Here is a 19,038-nt window from a genome sequence, read left to right as displayed (position 1 = left end):
TGGAAACAAATACAGTGAGAACATTTGACTGAATGTTTGGTTTCAAAATACATTGAATAATAGAATGGCAAGCCTTGCAACAAAGTATTGTATCCAAATATTTTTTTTGTTGCAGATTGTAGGACAAAGGTTGTGAATCTTAAATGCTCTTGTCGGGTCCTTAACCTCCCCAGACCTGAAGGGATGTCTCCTGGAAATCCTGGCTAGCAAACAAGATGGAATCAGACTCCCCACAATCTAATTTAATCCAAAGTCATGAGCTCTGTGCTACGTGTGTTGTCTCTGCTGTCCAATAGCAAAACAGTTTAAAGAGCTTAAGAGAGCGTCAGGCAGGGAAAGGATCCTGCTATCCTCAGCTGAGTGAGTACTGTGAGCAAGCTGTCAAGTGCCTATACCTGAACATTGATCATGATTCTTTTGTTTATACACTGCAGGTACTTCTGAGATTGTTTGTAGATGCACTTTATTTATTACTAAACAAGCAAAGGGGGAAATGAACTCCTGGAGAGAACTGCAGTCAAATTTGACAACACAGAGGGGAGAAGAAACAAATGGTGAGACACTAACATGTTTTCTAGCTATACTATACTTGAGGTCTTTCAACAAATACACTATACCCTTTTTATAAAAACATGAAGTTTGGATTATACTCATTTTTCAGATGTATGTATCTGTCAACATAATGGGTTAAATTCTTCAAATGTCCTGAAGAAGCAATTGTGCAATAGAAGTATGGCGTACTATACAAATATATCTTATATCAATTTAGGTTGTCAAAATGTTCAATCTGTCAATACTTTTCCAAACAATCTTCATTATTTCTATGATCTAGCATCAAAAAGAACCAGTACCAAAGCTTTAAAAGAACTTCAGATATTCAGTCATAATTTTAACTAAAAGCTGCTGCTTTCTGTATCAAAACATTGCAGATGTATTTGTGCAATTTAGACCTTGCGCAGGTAGTTGCCTTCAGTTTTTGGTAATTCAAAACAAAACCCAAATTACCCAGTTAGAGGTGCCGATGATTTCTATTTTTGTTGCTTCAACAGGTGTGGAAATTGTAGTTTAAAGTATTATCTTCTGTCATTTCCTAAAGCCTTTCTTTACTCCAATCCAACTGTTGCTGTAACTGTAACTAGAAGGCAAAGAAGAGCTTACATTTGGCAGTGATTTCTGCTGGCATGTCACCATCAAATCTGTGCTGTTAATACAGAAAGTACTGGACCAACAACAAGTAATAGTTTTGTTCCATTGTTGTCATGGTGTTAGATGGACTTATAACTTCATGTTTAATAAATGCCAGATTTGAATGTTATTTCAGAGATATTTACATTGCTTCAGCTGATTGGAAATGGACTCATTGTTAAACCCAAACACTCTCCATAAGGTTTCTCATGCCTTTGTTTGCTTTTTCACTCTGATTTCTATATGTTACCATGCAAGGATGATATTTGGACCCGGCCAGTGTACAGTACAATTTCACAAGCAATCAGAAGACGAACAGATAGACAGATGGAGAGGAGGAACGCGGGGCTCCATGAGAAGTGAGTCACGTTCAATTGTATAATCAGGGTATATTAAAGGAAGGAACATCACACCCTCATTGCAGAAATGAGCTGTGTGTACTGTTACTTCATGGTGGTTGCAAACCTGCACACTCCTCATAGCCCAAGCATAGATTTAAACTTTCCTGATATAAGAACAAACTATTTGACTTGGTTTTACAATTATGCACAAGTATCAAGGCAGAAAATAATCAGATTTTTGGACAAGTTACAAAAACTAAAATGTTAGCAACACACATGTTCCTTCTTGGCTGCTCCTATTTGGAAATAAGACATTGAGTGGGAGATCAAGGTGATGGCTTTTAATATGATCATTTCATTTATAGTTACGGTTGAGATTACTTTAGAGGAGTGAGATAAAATGAGCGCTAGGCCAAATATACTATACAGCACCCTTTTCTCACACCACACACTATCACATCATTGTAAAAAGTGCACAGTGTGCATTTGAATGCAGACCATGTACACTCGACTACATGCAAACGGAATGTCAACTATGTGAGCTTGGATTGGCAGGGTGGGAACAGAGCTGTATACTGATCACAGATTGTACCTATGATAAAACACATCAAGTACATGTGGGTCTATCAATCATAACCTAAAATCTCTATAGTGTTCTCTTAAATAGTTCATGTATTTGTTCCAGGGCCTATAGTATTTGGGGATTCATATCAGGGCACAAAGCTACTTTTGAATTGCCACACCTTTCTCCATGCATTGTTTTGGGATGTTGCTGTTCCATTTCCCATGTTCATTCAATCATCATTTTGTATTTAAATCTCAAGGGATAATTGAAGGTGGGTGCTCATCATGTTGAGGGTTCTATTAAAAAAGAGAAGATGCGATCACAAAAAAAATCGAAAATAACATTAAGTAACAAATAAAAAACAGCAGAGCACAGTTTGAAGCAGTCCCAATTAAGACTGAAGTCATTTGTTATTATAGTTTGAATTTACCTACAGGGATATACAGTATGACTTTATTTAACGTGTTGTCTAATATTCAAAATTCGCCTAGCACACAAAGAAAAGGAAATATATCAAATGTTTTTGTTTTCTTAGTGTTCACTTGCTTTCTAGCTTATCATTTAGGCTTATATGAGTTAGACATTGAGTAGTTTGGTAGGAAGAGGAGATTGATCCAGGATTCCTCACCCTGTAATGCATATCCTTATAATCCTTATATAGCCTAATCATACAACCTAATTGTACCCTTTTTAATCTGCTTTGTTGTCAGGAAATAGGCCTTGTCTACTAATTTGAAAAAAAAAAAACAGAGCACCTTAATGGAATGCAGTTATTATTAATGTTATCAATAACTCCTGTGCTTTCCTGTTATTGCTTCGTAAATAGGCTAAGCTAAATAATTACCTGTGCTAATTCTTCGTAACTTTATTTAAAATAGATTTACTGTAGGCCTTGATATTTAAAAAAAAAAAAAAAACAGTAATCGTTGTTTGTGAGCACGCGCACGAGAGTGTAAAGGGGATGTAGCGTGGAGAACAGTTTTTGTAAGCCGTCTGACCGACTCCATTTCCCAGAGTGCATCGCGCCCCATGATGTTCTCAACAGCTGACAGACGATGAAAGCCTCTGCCAGAGCTGTCGTTGGAAGAGAGTAACCTCTCGTCGCTAGCATAGACGGACTGAAAATACTGGTCGAGCTTTTCTGGACTTTTGAGCGCTTCACGACCCGGGTTACCGTCAACCAGCTTGTTTTTTTAAAATATAGATTAAAAAAATATTTCTTTTGCATTCTGACTTCTCCTCATTGGGAGCTGGGGACATTTGCTTGTCAGCTAACTTCCACAATAGGTCGCTGCGCCGCTGGACTGCTGCATATGTTGTATTGGAGCTTAACAGTTTGACTCCAGCCCTTCCAGCCGAGCCCAATGCTGAGGAATGGATAGTGTGTCTTCTAACGGGGGGAAGATGGTCGAGAGTGATGAGCAGCCGGAGAGGGATAGTGGCGGCGGTGGCGCAGCGATGGCCGCACTACATCAATGCGAACTCATCCAGAATATGATTGAAATCTCCATCTCCAGTTTACAGGGGCTACGGACCAAATGCGCCGCGTCCAACGACCTCACACAGCAAGAAATCCGCACTTTGGAGGTAATGAGCTTTGCAAATCTGCCTGAGCCCTGTCCTACTATAAAGAGCAGTGTAGTCAAATTGCGGAGTCATGAAGCCCAGACGCAATGCCCGCCTCATATAGGCTGAATATTGGCTGCAAGCGAGGCGTCCTGTTCCCGAGTGCAATTTTTTTTTTTTTTTGCCAAAATGTACAACGGGGTCGATGCATTGAGCTCAAGATGACATAACAATCTTGTTTAATTTCCCCCTGTGCTGGGGGCTTCATTATTTTGTAAACGGTTGTGATATCTCTTGGTATGTGTGTGACCTCTTTCTCTTGATGGAAATATTATTCAGGAGCCCCCTCGGATAGTTCACATCACCGCACTGTGCTGCTCAATCCAGCCTAGTCTAATGGCACACATTCAATAATCTGATGCTGCTATTAATTATGTTCCTGTATCCTGTTCCTTTGTACAGGATTCGGTGTATGTACACAGGGCATGCAATGCAAATACAAAACGTAAATGTACGACGTGTTCCGTGGGTTTATTCGTCACCCAAACGTCAGTAGGCAGGCACGCAGGGTGGATGTGTCGATGCTTTTCCTGCATCTGGATGCAGATTTAGTTCAGGCGTGCTGGGATGACTTGACATTGCTGTGTGCAAAAGCCAGGGCTTTGTAGGGCCTCATCAGCATGCCTTGCTATAGTAGGCAGCATTACAGAGAAGTCATGCCTGCAAGCATGCAAGCATCAGCAATGGAAGCACTCAGTTTTTTTTTTGCTTTGCATGTCTTCAGATTGCTCTGGTAATAGATTTAGAAATGGCAATACAAAATGTTGGCTGATTTAAGATCATCAAAACACTTTTTTTTATGTAGAGTGGCCTTATTTATCTTTTTCAATTATAGCTTTGAATCATTCTTTCATATATTTCTGAGGGTCGATTTTTTTCTCTCATCCTGCCTGTTTTACCCATGCATGTTAACAATCACGTATTGTTTTTGTAAAAAAAAAAAAGATCAGCTGCGAGGTGACTGAAGGAATCGTGTCATGGAAAGACCAGCTTTCATGTTAGTAACAATGCCATGAGGGAACAACAGGCCCTGCTTCTGCTGAGGAGGCTGATGGGAAGAGAGGGTTGACACAGTACATTTTGATAAGACAGAGGAGGGTGAACAATGGAAAAGGAGGGGGGGGGGGGGGGGGGGACTGTCCTGCCGTTTACATTTGAGCTTGAAGGTAGATTAATGTGTCTTTGGTTTAGGCTCCAGACATCCAGACACTCTAGAGATATGATAGTTGATAAATGGGCTTTCTGCTTCATGGTTTATTTAAACCTTATACCTTGGATAAAAGGAATCTTCACTCCTGATTGGCTAGAGGCTATTAATTATCCATGTGTGTTTTATTTCTGTATAACTGAACACCCCAGGAACAATTGTCATTTTGCCCCTATGAACTAATGTTCCATAAAACTCTGTGCATTTAGTTTCAGCATGCAGAGACACAATACAGTCTGGCTGAACTGGTTTTCATGTGACCTTCAGAATGGTCACTTGCTAATAAAGAAATTAGCTCTTTAAAGCAAGATACAATGTGTCTTTAATCTAGTTATTGTGGATTGTAGGCCTCAGCAGAACAGGTACAGCCTCACACGGTCACCTGCTAAAAGATCTATGTACTAGGGTTGTATCAAAAAAGTAAAAAGATATACCCCAGAACAGGGGAGATATTACAGAGCAGTCCCGTATTTTTCAGTGCAGCTTTTGCTCATTTATTTTAGAACGTTAATGTCTACAAATAAAGTTGAAGCTCTGTAGTTTGCTGGCAGGCATCAAGTGCAAGTTGGCAGGCCACTGTGTGAGAACACATTTTCACAGGCTCAAGTACAGAAGCCCAGTATTAAATGAAAAATTCAAAGTATTAACTGAAGTCGAAACCAGAATAGATCAGTCTGCGTGTTTATAGATGTTCATTTTAACCCCTAACTGCAGATCCTGACATGTTGTTCCACTTTCATATTTTTAAGCACAATTATATTTCATAGAACATCAGTCTGATTTCAGATTTTTATTCTACGTTTTTTACACTGAAAATATGAAGTCAAGTTCGTAACCTGTTCAGATCAATATGCTTCTACCCTCTCTTGATCTGCTGTCAGGGGTATCTGGTCACCTCGTGAAGCAGGACATGATCTGGCGGCATTGTTCTACATGACAATGGGCCAGCCATGCCGGTCTCACATGTTTCTTGAAGGCTATAAAAACGGATCTGAAGGCTCTTTCCTGTGGTTAGAGGCTGTTATTAGGGGGTATCCCTCATAATGGGTCTGGTTAAAACTGCTGCACTGGAGAAGAGTGGAGCTTCCACTGCTCACTGGTTGCATGGGAAAAAGGTATGGATGATTGTGATTGCTTTATAGGAGAGTTAAACGTAGCTCTGAAGGGTTCCTTTTACATAATCTTATTTTCACTAATTAAAAGTGCAACAGTCAAAGTGCGGCTGTTTTAGCCTCACCTTCCCTTACATTGCAAAGCGTGCAGCTGTGCATGAACAGTATCTCCTAGTGTCTCGTCAATAGTCTGAAGTTAAGATAAAACATGACTAAAATTGGTATCAGCTTGTTTGAGAACAACTCAAGACAAAACTTGGAGAAAAGTTCCCTTGAAGTATGACGTACTATTGGTCTCATAATGCATCAGCAGATCTGCCATGAAAGTCTAACATGATTGTTTTTAACGTCTTCTTGGCAAATTGGATCAGTTTCAGTTGCATTTTTGTCAAATGTGAAGAATATATCATAGTTTGTTGTACAGTGGATTTATTTTTGATACAACGGGTTGGATGCAACCGCAGGCAATCTTGTTCCATTTTTTAAAACTTTTTAATTCCCGTTAAATCTCAACATGTTTGACAGTTTTAGGTGAATGTTTTCCTATCACAGTATTCTATCTCATTTTCTTATTGTCTCCTTCTTGTCTGACATTAATGCAAGTTAGGCAGAAAGTCTCTGAGTCATCCCTTCATAAGGGGGGAAAAGGGGAAGTATTTCTGGGGCCCATCCGCATGGGGGGCCCGATTCAGGTTAGGTAGCAATGAGAACAAAAAGAGTCACCATTATCAACACAACAAAAACACACGTTCCATTCATCATAGTCTGTATCAAAATTAAATACCCTCTTTTTAAAATGGCACGAGTCTGAGCCCTCTTTCTCCTTTTTTTGCGATGTTAATTTAATTGAACTTAAATGTTAGGCTAGTAATTTCCGACTGTACAATCATGCCAGGACCTGCACAACAGGCAGGATGTCAGAACAGAAAGATGGCTAACTTGTACCAAACAAGTAACTTGACAAGCTTTTTTCAGTCCCTCCAAAATCTGATCGAATGCAGGCTGAGAGGATAAATGTTTCCCTTGAAGGCTAGAACTAACGATCGAACAGGAAGACAAGTCACGAAAATGACAACTAAAATGTATTAAACCCATAAAGTTATACATATTTTGTCTTTTTGAAACTCCTAACATTGTAAATTTCAATTTTAGTAATGTGCCCAATCCTGCCAGCTTCATAGTTGTGCCCTTGACCTTTCGGCACCCTGCGCAGGGACAACAGAAAACAAAGAGATTGATCTGACAAAAGAGAGACTTTAGATCATGCGATCATGTGGCCAGGCTCTTCATAAAACTGAAATACAGAATCAAGTTTTTAGCATTATTGTCAGGAAGCCTGGTCCACATGAAAAAAAAAGTTACGGCTTGGGTGCTGCCTCAATCAGCAATCTTACTTCCTATGTCTTTACTGGCACACTATTTTGACACCACACATTGCTATAGGCCTGCACTTTCACTTCTCACTTTAGCTCTTCTTAAGATTTGCCACTAAAGTTAAAGTCAGCAGATTGGGGAGTTTGTCATAGATTGTATGCTTGCTCCTGGCACTCATATTTCCAAATATCTTTATTCAGAGACAAAAATTCATCTCTGTGATCAAGACCTTCAAATTCTAGAAAGCAAACTAGCTTGAAAACCCCCGTCTGTGTCAAGCTGATCACATCCAAACCTTTTTTGTAGCAGAAGTAGCCAGACATGCTCGGTCATTACCACTGTAACTGTACAGCACTTTAATTTATGTGATGAATTTGAGCAAAGTGTCTGAGGTCAAAGTAGTTGTCACACTCGTGGTGCGAAAGCTCCCATGTTGCACCGAAGTGCCATCGAGAGCGGCTTGAACTTGCTTTATACTCTCATTGAGAGAGCTTTATTAGTCTACTTGAACTGTATGTTTTTTTTTCCTGCCTTGCCAGTGAGAGGATAATGATACTGGCCTCTCAAATAGAGTGCTAACTGGTACTTCACTTTTCACATGTTAATCCCACTCAGTCTGGTCCCTGCCGCCCATGCTGCCTCGGACATTTTTTACTTTAACTCTTAATGTGTTTTGAGCTTTTGCTTGATCATATCCACTATGCAGCTTTTTCTTCCTCTGGTCCAAAGCAGTCTGAATGAGCCAAACACTTGATAAATTATCTCCTATAAACAGTAGAAGTGAGGTTTTTGTTTATGGAGTGTATTTTATATAACCTTAAACAAGTGTCAAATGTAACTGAGGATACACTCATCTCTCTAAATCCTCACACAAAACACTTCAGCGGCTTATCTTTTTAATCACCGCTCTTAGTAATGATCAGCAAACAGCAAAGCGTCACTATGTTTTGTCTCCTCTCGGTGATGGAGAGAGTTTGCTGTGCGCTCCTGGTGCGAGCTGTTGTGGCTGCATCTATATTTAGACATCTTTCTTCCTACGCATTTTCAGGGTTGGTTGTTAAATAAGAAAATCAAATGACGCGCAAAGAGCCTGTGCAAGAGGGGAGAGCAGGGAGGAAAGGGGAGGGGAGAATCAAAGCCAATCCGCTGGGCTGCTTCTGATGACAAGCCAACCAATGCGTGTGTGTGTGCCTGTGTATCTGTCGGAGGCCTAAGAGAAGACAATGGAGAATGTTGCTCACATGAAGGTATAGAGGAAACAACTGTGTAGCAACGCTGACCCCGTCTCTGTTTCCTTTTTGTTCCTGCTGTACGGATGGTGTAGTCAATAAGAACTATGTGGAAATCAGGCCGGTAGAGCAGTGTAGAAGGCCTTACTCTATTCTTAAACAGACTCAGGATGAGTTACATTACATCCTGTACTTTTGAGGTCTGCTGTGGTACTTTTGTGGAAATGCTTGCCTCATCTCCAAATCATAAGGATGTTAGCAGTCTCATTGCACATTGTTAAAATTGCTGTAATTTGTTGCTGTTAGCAACATGCTTTCATTTTTGTAAAGTTGGACAGTTTTACAGATGTTTTGACATTGATGTCCTCTGATGTCCCCATTTTCTCAAATTGAGAGGTTGTACTTTCAACATTGGGGTGTTGAATGATTTTAAGTCATATAATGGACACAACATAGATGCTGCAAAGAAGATGGGTTGTATTTTATTCTTAAAATATAATCTAGGTCACACATGTATTTCAGTTTTTCAAGATTTCTCCCTCACCCTAACCAATGTACAAAAGAAGAGAGTAAAAATACTCACTACAAAATATTAAGTATTTAATCTTTTTATTTTAATAAACTCAAATTATATTTTTATGTCAACCATGTATCTTAAGTATGTCATTTCTGCAAGTCCTGAATTAAATTGTATTCTGACTTTTAAAATTGTTCTGACTTTGAGGGACTTTAGTGGCGTCTGCTACCTTCAGATTAAGTGGTGTTTATGTGGTTGTGACTGGAAGGTTAGTTAGCATGATGGCTGTCGAAGAAATTATAGTAAGGGAAATGCAATTTTTGTATTGTTTCAGGACAGATTTCTTGATACAACATGCAGAACAGCAGAAATACATAAGTCTTAGTCAATATGCACACTTAGTTTTTTCATGTCATACATGCCTATTTGAGAATCACTTTTCCAAGTTTTCTGTCACCCCATGAATGCAAGGTAAAATGTACCCCACTCCTCACATGTTCCTCTGTCAGATATGACAGACAGTGGGTGATGTTAACTAGGCCAAGGTTCTGCTGTGTGTGTGTGTGTGTGTGTGTGTGTGTGTGTGTGTGTGTGTGTGTGTGTGTGTGTGTGTGTGTGTGTGTGTGTGTGTGTGTGTGTGTGTGTGTGTGTGTGTGTGTGTGTGTGTGTGTGTGTGTGTGTGTGTGTGTGTGTGTGTGTGTGTGTGTGTGTGTGTGTGTGTGTGTGTGTGTGTGTGTGTGTGTGTGTGTGTGTGTGTGTGTGTGTGTGTGTGTGTGTGTGTGTGTGTGTGTGTGTGTGTGTGTGTGTGTGTGTGTGTGTGTGTGTGTGTGTGTGTGTGTGTGTGTGGCTAACCTTGTACAACCTTACTACAGAGAGCTGGAGGCCATTCTATCTATCACCTCCTCACCCTCTCAGCCCAGCATAGGGGTCAACTTGCACTGGTGGTAACAACTATGGAGGAGGGGCAGCAGGCCATTGTCTGTGACTGTCACCGTGTACATTCACCCCCCTCATTGAAGTCCACGTGACCTGGCCTGTGTGTGCATAACTAGTTCTAGCTGGCCACATTGTGTTTTTGGTCTCTTTTGACATTTTCCTCATTTTTGTCTTTGCAGATGAAACTGTGCATAAGTCTCCTCACCATGGCTTACTTGCTAATCCAGTATGAAGTGCTTCCATGAAAGCAGTATTTAAATTTGTTTTAAATTTGCATTATGTCCCTGCTCCAGTGCTACTGTTGCTACTGTGACTCTCTGTGTTGACAAAGACACTTTCAGGAGCTGCCAAATGCAGCGATAGAGAGAAGAAAAACTGGCTACAACCAGAGGGTGGAAAAGGATCCCTGCTATTGCTAATAGTAATATTGTTGTAGATGTGGTTTCTCCAGTCGCAACTGTCTCTTAGATTACACTTTGAAGTAGACGCATGTCAAAAGTATCTTAGACTTACTAGATTTTATTTGAAGTTTAGCTTCTATGACAACAGGAGGCCTTTTCACAGTGTTCGTCTTTACTGAGCCTGTTCTGACTTTATGAAACGTGTGCATTTTTAGTCTGACAGAGAAATGCTCTGACCTTCATGTGCAAATATCATTTTCCGGGATAGAGCCTTGTTTCTCAGTTCTCAGATACGCCTGCTATCCTTGGCAGGTGCGCCAAAGTGGCTGTGTCAGCAATAGCCTTGAGAAAACAACCGGAGCAGTGGGATCTGCTCCTCGAGTCTGCTGTGTCAGGCATGGCCGCTGCTGGGACTCCTCTCCTCCTCCTCCTCCCCCCCCCCCCCTCCCCCTGTCTTTCTCACCCAGGCTGTCACTCATGTCTTCGCAGCATTAGGCCGTTGCCATGGTGTTGTTTAGCTGTGCTGACAGGTGGGCTCTGACGCCATTTCTCCTCCCCCGCCTCCCACCTCCAGGCCACACGTCAAAAGCTGCTTTCTGCACTCTGCACCAAAAATAAAATGCACCGGGGCTGTTATTATATTTTCAGTTTGCTGATGTGTGCTCCCAATACAAATACACAACATAACCAGAGAGGGATTAAGGGAACAGTCAACCCGTGTTATAATATCCTCCATCTTTAATTTTGGACAATAATGGGTAGATTTAAAGCTTGTATGTGAGTGGACATGAAACTGTCATCATGTTTTAGCTACCATAGATATTGTTCTGTGGTAACATTTGTGTGTTGAGATACATTGTGTCTGAGCTCTGTGTTTCACATTTTTGGGAAAATCCACTGAAATGTTGCTGACGACTCGGAAGAGAGGTTGCTAGGTAACCCAACGTCACAGCCCTGCCCTGGTGTATAGCAGGAGGCTAACACATTAGCCAGATTGAGTGAAGGCCTCTTAATGCTAGACGTGCTAGCATAGATATCCAGAAACCCTGTATTCACACAGCTGATAAGAGCAGAGTGATCTCTGAGGCGCTGTAATTCTCATTTATGGCTTGTACTGGATTTGATTTGGATATGGATATATGTACAGTATGCTCATGTAAGGAGAAAGCAGTCTACATCTTTACCACCCATAAAAGGAGCTCCTTTCACTTTCTGAGCTCTAGGGTCTAATGCAGATAACTAAATGGAGGTCCAAGCAGTATATGCATATTGGAAATAGCAACATGATTCCTAAAAGTTTGGCTTTTATAAGCATGTGTGTGTATTTTGAATTTGCATTAGCATATAAGGCCTGTAAAATGGAATTCAGGGTGTGTTTTTTTAGAGCACTCATTCTCTTGTGGACCAATCGGCTTTTATGACAAGTCCTTCCTTGGAAGTCTTGAAAACTTTTTATCGGTTTGCGTTTAATAATGCATGCTGTTTAATTATTTTATAATGCTCTTAATGCACCTGATTGACGACTAATTGCAGAGCTGAAAAGCTTCAGTCAGAACCGCCAGTCAGAGCATTTACATCCTTCCCATCCTCTCTCTCGCTCTCCTCTTTCATCTCTGTGGCCCACACTGGAGATGCTTTTGTTAGCTCCCACGAAGCAGCCTTTCAACATCCCAAGGCCACAATTTCTGAGATCAGGCGTACTTGTATGAGTGTCTGTCTGGCTCGCGAGTGGATGTGTCAGGGAGAAAGTTGAATGAGCAGAGAAAAGACACACGCTCGCCATTGTTGCTCAGGCACTCGAGATTTGCGCGGCGGGGTCGAGAGCTAGCTGGTGTCACACGGCTCATCTGAAGGTGCTGCCTGCTGTAATGGACTCTTACAGATAGACTGCGAGATAAGGAGACACACTATACGGCCGCGCTGAGCTGCACAACTCCTGCCGCTGCAAACCAATACCACCATGTTCAATGTAATACTTACTCACAGGACCACTGCACTTGACATTGGCTCGGAAAGTGCTGTGGTAAAGTCTCCCAGCTTTATATGTTGTTGAATATTTAAGTGTTTCGAGACGGTGACAGGTCTGGCTTCTGAGGGTTTAGGTTGTTCTGGTAACTGATGCGCCCAGCGTCATAAGACACTACAGAAAAGGTCTTCACTTGAGTCATTAATGTGCTGATTAGCAGATGCAATCATTTAAAGCAGATGGAAACCTAAATCCACAGCAGCCTTCTCTAACTATGTCATAAAATAGCAGCTAATTCCACTACAGGGACACCAGTTAGCATTGCATTCATCGCTTTAAGAACAAAATATTTGCATCTCTGCTAATGTTGCACACTGCTACCTATGATAGACACAGTGAAGCATTTTGTAATTCATTATTCAGTTACCTATTGAAATGAATCCATTTGGAATACAGGGCCCGTGTTTTCCTCTCTGATTCTGACTCAGTCAACTCAAACATGTAAAGACTCTATGTGCAGGGCCAGACAGATGTCATTCAACACATGCTCCATCAGGCCTACACATTCTTGATAAATGGTCTCAAACGTTGTTTTTCTGATCTAGGTGTTCTAAAAGTTAATCATGTTTATTTTTTACCCAGATTCTTGTGGATGCTGAAAGAGACTTTCAACTTTGATATTACAAGTGCTGTTTCAAGCCAAATTTCCAGAAGGGGTTACTGTTGGTGTGTAAGCTACTAACCTGAATGATGCAGATCTTGCTATGTCAGCTTTCGTTCTTCATGTAATTATTCCTACCCCTGCTTGATCAGCAGCACCACCAGAGTCTGGTGACATTGGGGAATCTGCTCTCTAGAGGAAGGGTAAAGAGATTCTTTTTTTTCAACCTTGTCCTCATCTGTCTTTGCCACAACTTCAAGATTTAAACAGGAAATGTTTCCTGGAAACTCAGTGTAAGGATTGATTGTGACAAAAGGCAAAACCCCCTACAATGTTTCAAATGGGATGTGGCTGAAAATAGAGTACAGTAACTCTGAAACTAATTGATAAACTAGAAACTAAGTTTGACTTTCTTCCGGCATTATGTCACTAAGCAGCTTCCTTGTTCCAAATGCACTTGCTTGCTGTGCCAGCAGCACAGATGCTCTCATTAGATGACCAGCTCATTGTTCCTCTGTATGATAATAGCTGCTTATATCTAATTAACCGGCTTGTGCACTGGGGGCACTGGGAAATTGGGTTAAACAAACACTGGAATTGTTACTGCAGGTACATTGAGTTCAGAATGGAAAAACGGTGCAAGTCTAAAGTCATATTAGTATCAGGTTAACCTCATTGTATTGGTTTGATCTTTCAGGATGAATATCAGCAGAATGTTGACCTATCTAAGGTCACTTTTCTAGATCCAGCAACAATGGTCATTATCAACAAATAGTGACTAATTATGAGTGGTATTGCAGTTGCAATAAAGCGCAGCCATGCTTAAGTTATGTCATCTGACTTTGAAAAAGCTTCAGTTAAGAAAACAGAGGTGTAATAATATCCTCCTCATTGAAGGCCTCCCTCTTTTAGCTGTAGCTCCTAGCAGGCAGTCTCCCCTCTAACCTGCCCCTCCCCTCTGAGCTATGTTCTCTGTTGCTCCCTGCAGGTGAAACTGATGAAATACATCTGTAAACAGCTGCAGTGCAAGCAGAAAGTGCCAGAGACAGAGAGGCCCGAAGCCCTAGACCGCTATCCACACTTGCGAGGCTGGCTACGGACCATAAATCTACGACCAGAGCTTATTGAGGTAGGTCACAATGTTCGTCTCCTCTCTTTGTCTGTGACCTTGTGACTGCTTACTGTATGTCTCATATTATTGGGGAGTCACTGTGTGTGTACTGAGTGCGCTATTTGCACTCATGAGAAAATCAAGTTCAAAATTAAGTTGGGTCTTTCTGGAAGAGAAGCCATTTTTAGGTAGAAATAGAACTAACACATTTGAACCTGATTAAGTAAAAAAAAAAAATAGTTATAGTAATAGTCATAGTTATTTACAGACATTGTGTACAATCTGTTTTTTTATGAGTCCAATATAAAAAGGAGAGTAAGAGTAACATCTCCTTCTTTAGACAAACTTCTTGTGGTTTCATAAAAATCGAGTTCCCAGCCTGCTGCCACTTATATCTCTGTGCCATATTAGTGAGACTGTAGAGGACCTTTCATTCCAGTGTGTGAGACCTTTCTTGGAATAGAGATTAGTTGAAGACTAAACACATCTTTTCGATCATCTTTATTAGATCAGTATTTTATGTGCTTTAAAATGTACAAGTTTTAATGCTTGTTTTTGCCGATCCTAAAACTACTTCTTCATAGGTTCCATCAAATTTGTGAAAGGAGATCCAATGACAGTAAATTTAGAGTCCATGTTTAACATTTTGAGTTGAATGACACCAAAATCAGTGCTATAGTGTTTAATGTTGCCCCAAGGTTGTGTTGTAAGAAGTGACCTGCAAGATTGATAGCCAGAGTTTAATCATATTTAACATCTGAGCAAGGTCAGTGTCCACACCTGTAATCTGACCTCTGAATTCTTTGTGGAGGAACAGGTGGCCTGACAGAGATAGCCTCAAGAAAACAATAATATTTGCTCCTCCCTCTCCTTACTGCTGTTTTTTCGTTTGTCTTTGTCTGATTTATGAGATACAAGTTTGTTTGAGATCAACTCTGAAATCCATTATTGTACAGTTACATACTGAGGGTGCAGTACTGTTTTGCAGGTTTAGTACTAATGTCACTCGACCTAATTCCATAATTTCCTCTCCTTCTACTAGCTGCCCTCCCTATGCTGCTCCGAACTCTTTTAGTCCTTCTCTCAGCTCCTCTATGTTTTCATCCTGCTGTCCTGTTTGTCTGTGTTTGGTGACCTAACTCTAACCTGCTTATTTAACATGTTATTTTTTAATATGTCACCAAGTTTGGGTTTGCTTGTATTATTATCTTTTCTGCTTTGTTCCACATCTGATTATGTGTCTTGTGTTTGGGGTTTATCTGTCATGTTAAGCGCTGTGTTTGCTTGTTTTTTTAGATTAAACCTCACTACTTACCATTCAAAGAATTCTGTACAAAAAAAAAAGATTTAAAATGATGGTACTGTAGACGCATTCATTTGTATGTCTTGAATACCAAGCGGGGGGATTTCCCAAAACATGTCGATCCGTCGTGGCGTAACGATGACCCATTTAGATCAAACATCATAACATTGACATATCTGCAGTGCATGTTCTCAGTCTGGATTATGTAACGGATGATCCAAAAACAGTACAATGATTTCATGTAGTATTTATTTTTAGGTTTTTTTTTTTATATCTAGAATCCAATCTCTCTCCCCTGTCATGTTGCAACCGACATTGAGCTATTACATAATGTTATACCAGCATGTGGATGCCATGTTGGCAAGATTCCTAAATTACCATGTGTGTCTTTCCATGAACTGATTAACTTTGTCTGTGGCTTAACTAATTTACCTTACCTGGATTAACCTGAGCTAACTGCAGAAGAAGATTGCAATAGAATTTCGAGACAGCCAATGAGAGACCACTACGCAATCCTATGTAGTTGTAAATCTCTACCAAAAACAGAGTTTAAATGTGTATATTACCCAATTATATTTCTGTTTTGATGAATATAAAACATTTCAAGGTGCATTCGGTTTTGTGTCTATCTATTGTGAACTATGCATATGTGAGTTTAATATGAGAATACTAGAATACTAAACAGTAAGGAGCCTCATATATACTTTAATCCACTTGATCTAATATAAAGACTTAGCTACAATGTTAATAGCTTTGTAGAGATACACAGTACTTCCAACTAAATATACTGCACCCAGAAGGCCATAGTACAGTAATAACATGTGCAAGCTATGATGCCCATCGTGTGTGTGTGTGTGTGTGTGTGTGTGTGTGTGTGTGTGTGTGTGTGTGTGTGTGTGTGTGTGTGTGTGTGTGTGTGTGTGTGTGTGTGTGTGTGTGTGTGTGTGTGTGTGTGTGTGTGTGTGTGTGTGTGTGTGTGTGTGTGTGTGTGTGTGTGTGTGTGTGTGTTTGCATCCGTCTGCGTGTGTGTGTTTGTGCATCCGTCTGCGTGTTTGTGCATCCGTCTGCGTGTGTGTGTTTTTTTGCATCTGTCTGCAGGTGTGTGTGTTTGTGCATTCGTCTGCATGTGTGTGTGTGTGTTTGTGCGTGTGTGTGTGTGTGTGTGTTTTTTTTGCATCCGTCTGCATGTGTGTGTGTGTTTTTGCATCCGTCTGCGTGTGTGTGTGTGTGCGTGCGTGCGTGCGTGTGTGTGTGTGTGTGTTTTTGCATCCGTCTGCATGTGTGTGTGTGTTTGTGCATTCGTCTGCGTGTGTATTTGGGCTTCCTTTTGCTGACAGTGTACACACGAGTGTGGGAGGTTGCCCTAGTTTTCTGATCAGTGTTTGCCCTCTCAGAACAAGGCTTTGACCTGGCTGATAAGTGATTGCGTACTTCCCTTGTCACAAAAACATCCTCAAATCACTGGACTGTCTCCTATTTTTCTTCTCCCTATCACAAAATATTTCTGCTGTCATTTTGTCTACTGTCTCACTAAGTGAACATTACATAAACAGAAAATACCAAATGTCTGTTAGGTATGTGATCATGCAGCTTAATTTAATTTTTCAAAGCTTGTCCTTTTGAACCCTTTGGTTCTCAGCTATTCTGTTCTATTTAAACTCTTCAGACTGGTGTAGGCTTTCACTGGACAGCCAATGGAAATGAGAGGACTTCACTAAGCAATAGATGATTCTAAACAACTAGCTTAGTCAAATTAGCATGGGCTTTCCCCTCATTGACAACCTTTTCTTGATGTTCAAACTACTCACTTAATGATTATCAAGCAGCGTAACTTTAAAAGTAAAATATAGATTTCAGGTACTTTTTTATGTGGCAATCAAAGACAGTGCAACCTTTGCAACAATTATTCAATAAATGGATCCATGGATGATATAAAATAATTCAAACAACTACAATAACCTGATATTTTTTCAGCCATTTCTAAGCAAAAAAAGGTAGATCCGAGCCAGTTCCAGATTTTTGAATGTTAGAACTTTAGGTCCTGACCAATATGGGTTTTTTTGGGGCCGATACCAATATTGATATTGGGGAGAGAGAAAAATCCAGATACCAAACACTTGTGGAAAAGCTATATATGATGAATACAAGATGGTCACTCAACTCGAAAGTTCACTGCTTGACACTCTGGAGAGTGATGATGCTTGTTGTATTCCATATAGCACATTCTGCTGGTGACAGAGAACTGCTAGTGTAATACAATGAAAGTCAAATGAAATGCTTTTAGACTGGGGTATAAACCTAGTAATACCAGCACACATCCGCGCTAAATTTTGCCAATACCGATAGTCACTGAATATGCTATTATTGGCCGATATTATTAGTTGGCCGATTAATCGTTGGGCCTCTAGAACTGTTCTTTGCGGCTTATAAAAGTCAAATGAAGAGTCTTCAGGCATTCTGAATACGTCATTTTGATCCCTCAGATATCTTTGAGCATTATTTTGATATTTTATTGACACTTCATGGACTAAATGATCATAGGAAACACTGTGACTTATCTGCTACTGTAAATAACAGACACAATCACATTATTCTTTTTTTTTTTTTGAAGTTGTTATAAGAACATTTTTCCACCATAAATATGTTGCTGATGTTTATTTTGCTACAATGGAAAGCCTTGTTCAATAAATCTCATTTGTTAGAAGGTCTGCTGGTTTAAATACCTTGTCCTTTACCCTGGTGGCATTCTGTGACAGAGTTGATTTTAATAATTATTCTGCATACAAATCATTGGCTGCATGTTGTCACATGGTGTAGGCCTGTATCTTTTGAGTTTAAGAATTTTTATTATTTTGTTTCTGTACTGTAAAATCTAAACACAGTTTAACACACTCATGGATACACTGACAGTATGATTGCAAGTCAAACTAGCTTGCATTGTAGTAAGTCCTCGCAGCCATGTATCCGTGCTTTTTCTGATTTGTTCTATTTTTGAAGCGGAGCAGTGTGAGCCAGTCAGTCTGCCTCCCACTACTTTGCCAAACTAAAAGAATCCTCCACAGTACAATGTTGTGTTGTGTGTGTGCCCACTCTAAGTTTCCTTCACCTTTGTATAGTCACTCTCTCTAAGACGGCCCTTTACTTCAACCATTGAATAATTGTGTAAATCACAAGTAAATACAAATTCAGATGTCTGACAACAAGTATTTAACAGATGCGGTTCATATCTGATCTTAAAGAGTCTTTTCTGGACTTAGACTTGAACTCAATATGTCCATGTCTGGTTTTGACCCTTTTTTGGACTCTTCCCAGTTGTTTGGTCCATGTCTAATCCTTTGTTTTTATTACTCCATACAGATACAGGCATAGAATCCCATCAGTGTATCATCTGCTTGTATCTCCCTGATAAGTAGAAGAAGTCGTATGTGAAATGCCCCCAAACAAACACTGATTTCCAGGAACAGTGCAAGTCAGGGGTTGTATGACCTACTTAGTATCGTACCA

The 19,038-nt window shown here is 40.3% G+C and overlaps 1 protein-coding gene across 2 annotated transcripts in view; it reads left to right on the top strand.

Moving 5' to 3' along the window:
* Nucleotides 1–3,122: 3,122 nt before the first annotated feature.
* The window catches only part of ksr1a (kinase suppressor of ras 1a), a 29,430-nt gene continuing 13,514 nt past the window's right edge, over nt 3,123–19,038 (top strand). For both annotated transcript variants that reach the window (XM_061055594.1, XM_061055593.1), the window contains exons 1-2: nt 3,123–3,678; nt 14,109–14,249. In XM_061055594.1, the coding sequence (XP_060911577.1) occupies nt 3,466–3,678; nt 14,109–14,249 (354 nt within the window). In that variant the 5' untranslated portion in view covers nt 3,123–3,465. The remainder of the gene's footprint in view (nt 3,679–14,108; nt 14,250–19,038) is intronic.

The sequence above is a fragment of the Labrus mixtus genome, chromosome 14 (assembly GCF_963584025.1).
Source record: "Labrus mixtus chromosome 14, fLabMix1.1, whole genome shotgun sequence".
Taxonomy (NCBI): Eukaryota; Metazoa; Chordata; class Actinopteri; order Labriformes; family Labridae; genus Labrus; species Labrus mixtus.
This window is presented reverse-complemented; position numbering and strand designations above follow the sequence as displayed.